Below are 12,711 nucleotides of genomic sequence, written 5' to 3'. Positions count from 1 at the left end.
AAGGGTACCCTGAGCTAGAAGCTCTAGCTCCTTCATCCTAGCTGCGACCTTCACCTCCTCCACCGAGATTATAGCTCGGGAATATTTAAGGACTTCCCTCAGCTGCTCGTAAGCAGGAGGTAAGGAGTTCAGCAGATAAACTGCTTGATACTCCTCCTCTACCTTCACATTTAGGCTGTGAATGTCGGATAATAGCTTCTGGAAAATGTCTAAATTTTCCTCTATTGTCCTAGAGCTGTCCATCCTAAACCCTGACACCCTCTGCATGAGGTACATCCTATTGGGGAAGGATTGCTCTATGTGCAACCGCTCTAGCTTTCTCCAGATTCTGAAGCCCATCCTTTCGGATATGACATTCCTTAGAACCTGATCCGATAGAGCAAGCACTATGAGATTCCTAGCCCTTCTACTCCTTTCTTGTCTCTCTTTGAGAGCCAGAGTGCCCGATCCTTTGCCTCGGGTCCTAATGACCCGGTGGAAAGGGCCGTAAGGCCTCTCGAATCCTCGGTTTTCCGAGCTGGAGTTTGTGGGCTCCCCTCATCAGCATCCTCCCACAAGGATGGATCATCCTCTAGTGTGTCCCCTAACCCTAAGATCTCTAAGCTAATGGACATCTTCTCTTTCCATAAGGAGAAGTCTCCCTTGTCGTCGAACTTCTCGACATCAAGGCCGCGATATAGAGGGGAAGACATCACTAAGGAATACCTAATCTCTAACCCGAGGATGCACTAGACCTACCTAGGACGACACTAAACTTGGGAATGACTAAACCGACCCTAGGAGCACCTGAAACCAGACCTAAGGAGTAAGACCGATCCTAAGAGAACCTAAACCTAGGTATTTTTCAACCTAACAGACCTAATAGATTCTAAACCCGCCTACCTAAGACCTGATTACGTCTAATCAGACCTACCCCAAGGCTAACACTGACCTAACCAACCTAGATCAGACCTAAACCGAGTCTATTATGTCTCCCTAAGTCCTAATCAGACCTAAGCCAACCCAATATTAACTTACCTACTCCTGATCAGACTTGAATTAACCTAATCAGATCTAAACTAAGTCTAAACCGATCTAATTAAATCTGATCAGACCTTATCTAGCCTAAAATCAACCCTTACAGACCTGTACCTATTGATTTCAAGCCTAATACCGACTTCTAACGTACCTAATTCAGCCAAATCCTTCTATTCAGGCCTAACCGGACAGAATCATCGGACTCTATGGACTGCAAACAAGTAATCAAAGTCTACCGCAGATCTAATCTGCCACTACCTAGGATAAATCGATCTATACAGATCCTAAATACCCTATATCAGACAGAATACCCAAAGAACCGGACTCTATCTGCACCAACCGAACCAATCAGACCTAAAACCAACCAATTTAAGTCCTAATTAGACAATCCTGACCCTAACCTGACCAATCTAGACCTTTTCTAGTCGATACAGACCCTAAACCAAACAATACCAGCCCTATTTGGACAAATCAGACCCTAATCAGACCTAAACTGGCCCAATCCCAATCTAAATTGACCTAAACAGGACTCTATTGTCCTAAACCGGTCCTAGATTAACCTAAACCGGTCTGGGTTATCCCGAACTGGACCTAAATTGACTTAAACCGGTCTGAACCGGTCCAATTGACCCCAAACCGGACCTGAACCGATCCAGTTGACCTGAACCGGTCCGGTTTTCCTAACCCGGTCAATTGTTGACCAGAAATTGGTCAACCTTTGACCTAAATCCGACTAAACCGATTCAATTTTAAATCGAACCCGGTTTAATTAGATAATCCCGATTTAACCGGCTAAACCGGATTAAATTGAGAAACCCTAATTTTCGGAAGCGTAGCCGCCGAGTTAACCCGGTCAACTCGGACGTTGACTCACCCCGGGAAATGACTCAGTCGTGACTCGACCGAGTCACGACCGAGATTCGCCCAAAACCACCGGTTTTCACCGGTTCCCCCCCTCCCATAGAACCCTAGATCTACGCAAATCGAGTTATAACTCACCTCCTCGGAGTCTAAACTCGACTGATTTACTCAGTCCGAGTCAGATCCGGAAAAATCTACCTCTTTCCTCCGCCGATCCGAGCTCCACCGTAGGTGTCGACCGCCGATCTACAACCAAATGGCTTCCTCTTCACCGTTTCAAAACCTGAAACACTTAACACGCGCGTTAGAACGCTCAGACCAGAGAAGACGAACCTCGGACTTACCTCAAATCGGGATGACGCCGTCGATTTCACCGAGCCTTGCCACGAACCGGGCTCTTGATACCACTTGTAGAGGATTTGCCCTCCGAATCACCTCACCGACTCTCTGATTACTCTCGTTCGTGCACAAGAGCAGAAAGGAAAGAGACACGGCGATGTACGAGTTCCGTTACCGAGCCGGAGCTCGGACCTACGTCTCGGGAAGAGGATCAACAATCTACTAGGGTTACAAACGGAGAGAGACCATCGGATACCGACGACCGACACAGGAGAAACACGGGAACTAGAAGTTCGCCGCAAGAGAGAGAAGGTTCGAGAAAACAAAAAACGCAAGTCTGGGAAAAAACCAGAAACCCTAGGGCTCATTAATCCACCCTTACAAAAAGACCAATATACCTTCCGTAAGCCTCCGAGAGAATCCGAAGCTTTCGAACCCTCCGCTTCGCCTGGAGGCATTTGCTGAAGACCAACTCCAACAATTATGATTAAGTTACGAAAAAAATATTTCATTTGAGAAGTAAACTTTTATGGTAAGTCCAAATATAATGTTTCTTCCCTTTTTTTTGGCAAATACAAATGGCCGTGACTAAAGTATATATTTGATTGAATTCTTGGATGACAAAAGACTTAATAGACCTCACACACACACACATATATATATATATATATATACATATAGTTCTATTGAATGGTGAATGCGTTTCATCGTACGAAAGTTAAATCGACCTTTAGCCATGTGGTAGAATTTTATGCCCTCCTTTGATAAATAACCATAGCCATAGAAAAAACGTTTCACATACAGAAATGAATAGCATTATAAATAGAAAAAAAAACAGATTTAAAACACAAATTTTTTTTAAAAAAAAAGAGAGATTGTCATTTAAATTACATCAAGTTGTAAAATAGATAGGTGAGAATTAGAGAATACGTATACAAATGCAAAAAAAAAATACAGTATACAGAATTAAATGGAAAATTTCCCACCCGTATTCTCACCTCATTATTACTTTTTCCGATATGTGACGCTTCATATGCATGTCCGCATCTGGACCCAATCGTAACCATATGTTCTGTCCCAAATTTTATTTTTATTTTCTCTTTAAATATCTAAGGAAAGTGGATCATATTTATTTTTCTTTTTCTTTTTTTTATGTTCGTTGTTTTTTTTTTCGTATACTGCGAATTAATTGTTGTGGGTTCCTATTGAAGACGAGATTGCCGGATGCGTAATTGAAGGAATTAAATCGGTGTATATGTCACATTTTATTTGCTCATTTCAATTTAGTTATGTGTTTTATAATTAAAGCTATATATAGTTTTCCACTATTATTATAATGTTCTACGGTAAATTTTATGTGTCTCCTTGATCGTTCAATAGATAATATTAGAAAGAAATCCAGTAAAAATATTCTGGCTCGAGAGCGAATAACAAAGAAACAATTTAACTGCATAGGATTCAGAAAGATTATTACGGAATTTCTCAAATCCCTAAAGCGTTGAATGTTTCATGGAAATTCAACTGTATAATATATCCTTCATTTTTAGTTTTAAATAAAATTTCACCTCTTATTTGGAACCATTTTAATGAGAGATGGCGCGAATCAAAACGATGTGTCAGCTTCGACTTTTGTTCAGATCTGGTCTGAATTTGAAACACGTGTTGCAAATGAATTTTTGTCACTTTCTTATAATAATTCGTAATATGGGCTTTAGGGTTCTAATACATTGGGCTTTGAGTCCAAACCTAATCTGTTCATCGTGTTACTATTTGGACTACAATCCTAACTTGACTATGGGCTTCCATTATTCATTTTGTTATACGTTCCTCACGCGCGTGTGAATATATATATATATATATATATATATATATATATTCATAAGTTGTAACGAAAACAAAAGGACTAAAAAATAATGTTTCGAAAGATATTCGCATCGGTTTGGTTTCATTCATTTATTTTTGTTTTTTGTTTTTCAGTTTCGAATAAATTGTGTTCGTTCTTTTATTATTTCATTGTTCGGTTCGTTTTGAGGTCCACTTGCATTCGGTGTTTATTTTACAAATATCTATTTTCTGTGAATAATTTTTTAGTTGTCAGCTATCTATTTTTAACATTTTATTCGGATTCAAAAATTTTTAATTTTGACAAGATAATGTCTAAACTATTTTCAAATTGAATCGAGACAACAATATTTGGACGTGTTGTTTGGTTTTTGTTGAAACCGAAACATTTACCATGTGGAAATTAATAAATGAAACGAAAAGCAAATGCATTAAAATAACATTATTTGGGAATATACTTTTTTATTTTAAAATTTCGAAATAATGAGAATCTAAGTTCACAAGAGCACAACACATGAAATAAATACTCACCAAAAATGGTAAGAAGGAATATTCTCTCCTCTCAAAGTGGGATTATTCCATTTACTTTTGTTTTGTTTGCTTTGGAAAGATTCTTTCTTCCTCCCCCAAGTGAGATTTCCCCCCTTCGCAGGCAGATGCAAATGCCCAGACCATGCTAACACACTCACTAATGTTCTGTCCTCTTTTATTTGGGAAATAAATTCGCAATATCAAAAGCATATTCATAATATATATATATATATATATATATATAAAGAAAATGGAATCAAATTTTTTTTTTAAAAAAAAAGATGAGAATTTAGAGAGTTAGGGTAAAAGTGGTGTTATTAAGTGCATATATATATATATATATATATGTATATGTGATGAGTTATCTTGCCCTACTTTTCACCAACCATGCCTGCCATCACCCTCCTACCCCTTCTAACCATAGTTCTGATGAGTTGTAATTTGATGTGACATGTAATTTTATTTTTTATATAAATTTCGTTTCTCGGAACATCAGATTCTATAGTGTTTTGCTTACAATTCTTTCTTATTATTATAATTGTCAAAAGTATTATCCTTCGATCCCGATTGTTTAACCGTCGCAGTGAGTTATATATAATAAGCTAGAAAAATACTATGTGCATTCGATGCCATTTTGAATTGGAAACTATGTGATATTCTGATGGGTTTTTTTTTTCCTTTCTCTTCCGTGCAGCTCTATATAAGTATCGTTCAATACATACATGCATATATACATATCTATATAGTACAAAATTCTAAATACTACGCTCTATATTCATGTATGGTCCACATATACTAGATTCGTGAGTAATAGTTCGATTCGTCCAATGAACGGTATATAATTATGTGTATGTAAACATTATAACATCTGGTTAATAACTGCACTCGGGCTTAGTACACAAATCAAACATACATGAAAATTTTAAAGAAGTATTGTATGAGTCCATGGACTTTCGGGTCATGTGGGAGATGTAGTCGTGCTAAAAGTCCGGTGAACTTTCGGATTAACAAAAAAAAAAAGTATTGTATGAGTGGTGTGCTGCAAAATTTCAAGTTTCTTGTTCAATTTCCTAACATTTTGGATTGCGGCGATTGTATACAAAAAACCATAATCTATATAAACATTGGCGTTACATGATGAACATCCAAGCTAGAGAAATGAATATTTTTATTCAGTGCCCATGTACGTACGTAACCCCAACAAAAGAAGAGAAGTGGTATCCAATTCCGTGCATGCATGATCGTGACTCGTGAGCTGTCTTCTTCGAAGCACCTATATGGGGGAAAAAGAGAAAGTGTGATGAGATTATCAATAGATCTTGGACCCAAAAACTAGAAGAGACGCCACTTTATTTTATGTTCTTCCCAATTCTCTCTCTCTCTCTCTCTCTCTCTCTCTCTCTCTCTCTCTCTCTCCCCATTGTTTAGTTTTTTTACAAAGAAGGCAATAGTATCTTCGCAGATTAAGGACCACACTTTGCATATCGCGTTGCACATCGATCACATGCAGAGCTTTTCTCTTTAGAATCTTATTTGGTCTCATCTCTTCGCACACATGTAGCGTCTCCTGTACCTGTTACAGTGGTCTTATAATCATTGCGTGATGAATTTGTGTGAGAAAAATTGTGGTAATTATCATCATCACGTACGGGAATGATGAGTTTTTTTTTTCTTCTTTTTATGTTCTGTTTTTTTTTTGTCAAACGAGGGAGTTTATTACTTGGAGATCGGTTTTAGTTACACGTGAAATCAACAAGCATTAACCATATAATTAATCGAATTGGTTAAGATTTGCGGAATAAACCTTATTGTATTATTTATTCCACCAAACAATATATATATTTAGACATAAATATAGAGTAAATATAATCTCACTAGGACCCTAACTCTAATCTTTTTTTTTATGACGGAGAACCCATAACTGCTACCATTCGTATGCACTGACTAGGTAAACCTTCGGTGCGGGAACAACCTTTGTATATGGACCATATAGACCAGAAATTACCTCTCTCCCCACCAGTAAGAAATCGAACACTCAACTTCAAGGTGGAATTACCTCTCACCCCAACCTTGACCACTCGCCCACGACATGTTGGGTAACCCTAACACTAATCTTGTTAAGAATATAATTATGTAATAGATAATTCTCCATAACTCCATATATATATATTTCTCAATGGAATTTGAATAAAACAATTTGTAGCTATGTATATATCGGATACCTATATATCAGTGCGTAGAAGTAAAAAAATGCATACTGATATGGACGTAAATAAATGGTCTTGCATTAGTTAACGAGACATCTACTGCGTTACTGTTTAGTATTAATGATTTATTTGACTGAGTTTCAATTATTTATTTATTTATTTTTTACCGTCGGAGACTTCTTGTTTTGTTTTAAGCGTCCATCACTAGATTTAATATTAATGTCTCCACACACGCGAAACACATACTTATCTTCATTTCATACCTATGGGCAGCCACACACACACATATATATACACCTATAAAATTACATACGTACTTTTCATATAATACACACGCATATGAATCTACATACATATGGATAACACACACACATATACACATACGTATTATTTATTTACAAGCGCGCACACACAAACACACGTATAAAAGCGTACACACACACACACGATCTACGTACGTTCGTACATATATATATATAAATACACATGCACACAAATTGACAAATATACTGACACATACATACATTTATTTATATCCACACGGACCACACGCACATATGAATCTACATACATATAGGTAGTTAGATACATACACAAACCTTTTATATCTACGCGCACGTAAAGATTTTCTTCGTATACATACATAACTACAAACCGCATCGTACGGTCGAAATATTATATAAAGAAAAAGCTTAACGGCGATGCAGTTTTAGGAGACGCGCGCCGTTTATAATTACAAAAAGAAGCCCCAAAAAATAGTCGCTTTATTTAAAAAGAAAGAGAGAAAGAAATTACTATGAAATCGTGTAAGTGACACAAAAAAAAAGAAATAAAAAATTATTTACGGGACAATTTGAATAAAAAAAATGGTTACATTGTTTTATTTTTAATAGTCATCATGATGATGGATGATGATGATGATGATGCGTGAGTGTTTGTTCTGACACGTCAATTTATTGTGACAGACATTCCCATGCTCGAGATTACGTTGTAATCATTAATCAATGTCATGACAGGAACCTTAGTGGATCAAAACAAAAAAACGACCAAACCAAACCAAACACATCATCAAACATGAACGGTCAGATCCGATGACCAGTCAACGTTGACTGACGGTGTCTACCGTCGGATCTTCCACGTCAGTGAATTTAATACTCTTTGTTATTTTAATTTCAAAATATAATTGCTGTCCATTTGAGACCGTTAAAGATAATTGAATGCAAAGGAAGGGACCAAAGGGAGGGGGAATTAAAGATCGGATGGTCCAAATGAAGTTGGCCCATGAGCGCCAAATACACGACAGCCGTTGGATCAACCGGAGATCTCTTTCCTTAGGACCTTGTGGATGAGATCACACCGGTGAGAGAGAGAGAGAGAGAGAGAGAGGACCACTTCTTTCTCCGAGTTTTATATATTGGGATTTATTAAAACCTATTTCACACATTTCTTTTAATGAAATGTTAATATATTATCGTCTCAGTTGAATTATTTTTCTCACAAAATTCTTGGATCTTAAATGCTAATATCTGATATATATCCACAAAATATGATTTTTCTTATGTTCGAACAGAATTGCAGAATCACGACTAAATAATTATAATATTACAAAATGAAATATAGTATCATCACATGTAAAAGAGTGTAAATTAGTTCGGAATAAATAATTTTGAAAATTAATTACCGTTTGCTATGAATATTTCTCAACTTATATTGATGTTTTTTTTTCTGTCATCTCAATTTAAGAATCTACGAGATTTGACCGCGAGTGATTTTATTTAATTTTAAATGAAAAAAATAGAGAAAGAAAATTAAAAAAAAATACAAAATACGAAGAGGGGGTAAAACAGAGGCATGATTTGAAAAGTGGGGACTTACTTATGTGCCAAAACATGGGACTGAAAAGATTGAAAGGCAAAAAATCAAAATTTGTTTGTCTATTTTGGGGTCATCCACTAACACACAAACTTTGTTAAGAGAAATAAAAATAAAAATAAAAATAACAAAAAGTTATAAAAAAAATTTGATTGATTTGGTTTCAGATATTTGCTCCTAAAATTTCCCAAACAGCTTGGCAAAAGGGGAGAGAGCTTATTTGCCTTTTCCTAAAGCAAAATTTCTATAAGATCCTTGTCCCCCTATTTTCTTTTCTTTTTTCCTTTTTTTGTTTAATTTCTATTTATTTTATTATTTATAAATATCTATAGTGGGAATAAAACTAAAAAAAATACGAATCCATATATTTTTATATCGTTCATATATAGAAAACCATTTTATAATTTATTTGGATGAGAAATGGATCCAACGGTAATAACTCCCACCATAGTAGTTATGTGATGTTTGTTTGATGAGAACCCTTTTCTCCGGGGTTTTAACTAATGGTATTTGTTTTAAATCTAATGTGAATCAATTAATAATAATATTAATCAGCCATAATATAAAGCATCTATTTTGGCATTCCAATAATAGCGTCTAATGAATAAATCCCACCTTTTTTTTAATATTTTGTCGGTCTACTTTGTGTAATAACGTATAACCAATTAACGTTAGGCCACGAGTTTCTCTATAAAAGTTTGTTTTTTTTTTCAAAAAGAAAATATGTATGCGTTTGGAATTATATTTCCACCGTCAATTGAAAAACCATTCAATTTGATTATTAATTCCATATGAAATCATGGAATTATTGAGACGTTTCACACTCGTACCACTTTAACTGTTGATACTTAAATTAAAGTTGACAATTTTTCGCAATACATTTGGGTCCATGGATATAATTCATTCACCTGCAGATGTTGTTCTTTTTATAATTGTGGTGATAATATACAATATTTTTTTTCCTTTTTGATATTATTAAAGATTGATCGAGATGACCAAATGAAAAGCATGCACGATCGAGTTACTATGTTAGTAAAAATTCGAACCGGGATGTATAAATCCAATCGTTATAACTTATATCGTTATTTATCATCATCATGCACAAACGCACACATGTATATGTATATATATATATATAGTATAAGAAAATATACTCAAAATAATGGGAAAATCATGTGGCGGTCGTACATTTTGCAATAATTGGAAAAAGGGTCAGTGAATTATTAAATGCGCAAGGTTTCAAAATCTGATGAGTATATTATGTAAATAAGTGGTCCAATTTCTGCGAGACTTCTACTAGGGAATGAAATCATTTCGACAATGAAATCTCCTTGAGACACTCATTGCAATTTGCAACCCATTTCTCTCTCTCTCTCTCTCTATTTATTGTTACGCACTTAACCTAATTAAATAAATGCAAGGAATTGAAATAAAATTAATTAAGAAGAAGAAGAAACCCTTCATTACACAACCCTCTACCAAAAATTTGGGACGAGTACCGAGAAACAAAGTCATTATACCTAACTAGAGAAATTCAAATTGAAAAAAAAAACAAATAAAAAAGATGTCACTTGGAAATATATTTATATATAAAAAAGAACATATAATATAAGATGTACAAAGTAGGTCGTCGAGCATGCAAGTGAGGGTCCCCCTCCTCCTTTGGTAGATGATCGATCATCAATTCCATTTCTTAATTTCAATCACTCTCTCACTTCCAATTTGCAATCGCATCTTTGTGGTAACCATTGCCACGACGAGGACGAGGAATGATCATCGAGGCTTTTCCCTTTTTTTGGCCATGCAGTTTCAAGATTTCTCAAAAAAGAATTTGGAAAATTAATCAAAGTCGTCGAGGTTATATATATATATATATATACCATGATCATGATCATGAGGACGACATGCTATGTTTAACTTCTTGTTTCCAACACTGCTCTATGTCTTGAGATATTCGCTTCGCATCCATGGATGCCCCGAGAATCCCACGTTTCGTGAACCCAACCGCATATAACCCGCATTCCCCTTTCCACCCCCCCGGGAATGGTTGCTTTGGAAACCCATCTTTCTCTGAAAACATTTTATTCTCCTGCAATAAAATTATTATTTATGTAAAAAAAGAAAAGAGAATCAATTCTACGGCTAATAAGGAAAAAAAAAAGCAGCAAATGATATATTTTATATAACCCATATATATGAAATTCTCTAACCCCTTTTTAATTTTGTTTTTTTTTTCTCTCTCTCTCTATTTCAAGGGAATTTTACTAAGAATCAAGAAACACGTTGAAGATCTTTTATTTTTGTTCAAGACAAAAAAAGATAGGAAGGAAAAAACAGGGATTTAATCAATGATAAATAAAGGTACGTGTATTATTGTTTACCTTTAGCCAAGAGGGTACGTTGCTTTTGTAGCCAGTTGCCAATATTATGGCGTCAAATCTCTCCGTCTTCCCGCTAACGAACTCAACTTCGTGTCGTTTTAGCCGTCTAATCCCCGGACACACCTTCACAATCGATAAACCAATTCTAATTTATGTTCAACCGACATATATAATTAATCATGATCGAAATTTCCATACATGTGTATATATATATACACACACCTTGATGTCTCCCGCTTTGATCTTGGCGAGCGTTCCGACGTCAAGAACCGGAGTTTTTCCCGATATATTCTTGAGTTCTAAAGGGCCTAACCGGGGCCGGTTAAGACCGAACTGGGTGGTGTCTCCGAGCATGAACCGGGAAACGACCAAAAGGAGCCGGTCCACGAGCCGGATGGGCAACCACTTGAGTAATAACATGGACAACCCAAAAGTCGAAGAACCCAACATCTCTCGTGGTAGGACGTGCACCTTCACGATTAAATTTCAATAATAAATAAAATTTAGAAAATAATACAGGGAAATAATTGAAATGAAGAAAACAAATAATATTTTTACAAGATTCTAAGTTTTTTTCGCGCGTGCTTCTGAGAATCCCAATAAAGTGAGTGTTTTATAGTTTAGTATTATCTGAAAATGGGTTTTATGATGCATTTTATAGAAAAGAAATTAGGTAAACCTTTTTTTAAAAATATATTTAACAAACCGTTGGAACTTGGAGCCACGAAGAGGACCTAAACAGTTAAAGACTAATTCTAAATTAGGATAATACATGTGTAATTATATAATATATAATCAGCCTTTTTTCATGATACTTGTTGTTTTTATTTTTTTAAATTTTCTACAGAGAAATAACAATAACAAAGATGTTTGTTGAAATACAGTTCAATAAGCAAAGACTATATTTATAATAATATTCAGTCTAAAGAATTTTAGTTTTAACAGCAAATATATCTTAGATAGTGTTGGAATATTTTAATTTATAATGTTTTTTTTTTTAAAGGTGAAATGCTCCTATACATATACATACATATATATAGAAAAAGAGAAAGATCTGTGATAACGAAGTAGGTATGTTGGAAGATCAAGTTCAATCCAAACTAACTTTTCTTTTCCTTTTTTGTTTTGTTTTGTTTTGTTTTGTTTTTGTTGCTGTAAGCAAAAAGAACTCTCCAAACATGAAAGAGCCAAACATCAGAAACTCCAAAAAAAAAAAAAATCCCCTGATTTTTTTTGTTTCGCTGAGATTTTCCAAGAAAATCGAACCAAGAAAATGAAAATGATAATAAAAAATAAATAGATAGATGATGATGATCACTCACAGTGTCTCTGACAACAAGAGAAGGTTGAGCGCCGAAATTGCAGAGATCCAAACAGACCTCCATGCCGGAGTTTCCACAGCCCACGACCAAAACCCTTTTTCCGGCGAGCTCTCCACCGCTCTTGTAATGACACGTGTGCCTCACGTCGCCGGCGAACTCCTCCATCCCCTCTATCTCCGGCAACACCGGCTCCGCATTCTCCCCCGTCGCCGCAACCAACCACCTGCAGACATACTCCGTCGTCTCCTTCCCCTCTTCCTCTCCGTCACGGAGGCGCGTGGTCCTCACGCGCCACATCCCGAGGCTGGCGTCGAACTCCGCCGCCGCTACTGTCTCGCC

General features: G+C 35.9%; 1 protein-coding gene across 1 annotated transcript in view; it reads right to left on the bottom strand.

Annotated features, from left to right (window-relative positions):
- Positions 1-10,114: 10,114 nt before the first annotated feature.
- Positions 10,115-12,711, bottom strand: part of LOC104799208 (indole-3-pyruvate monooxygenase YUCCA6) — a 3,974-nt gene continuing 1,377 nt past the window's right edge. The window contains exons 2-5 of the mRNA XM_010521612.1: positions 12,373-12,711; positions 11,273-11,521; positions 11,051-11,173; positions 10,115-10,758 (exon numbers count right to left, since the gene is read on the bottom strand). Of these exons, the coding sequence (XP_010519914.1) occupies positions 10,561-10,758; positions 11,051-11,173; positions 11,273-11,521; positions 12,373-12,711 (909 nt within the window). The 3' untranslated portion in view covers positions 10,115-10,560. The remainder of the gene's footprint in view (positions 10,759-11,050; positions 11,174-11,272; positions 11,522-12,372) is intronic.

This window comes from Tarenaya hassleriana, unplaced genomic scaffold, assembly GCF_000463585.1.
Source record: "Tarenaya hassleriana unplaced genomic scaffold, ASM46358v1 Cleome6, whole genome shotgun sequence".
Taxonomy (NCBI): Eukaryota; Viridiplantae; Streptophyta; class Magnoliopsida; order Brassicales; family Cleomaceae; genus Tarenaya; species Tarenaya hassleriana.
This window is presented reverse-complemented; position numbering and strand designations above follow the sequence as displayed.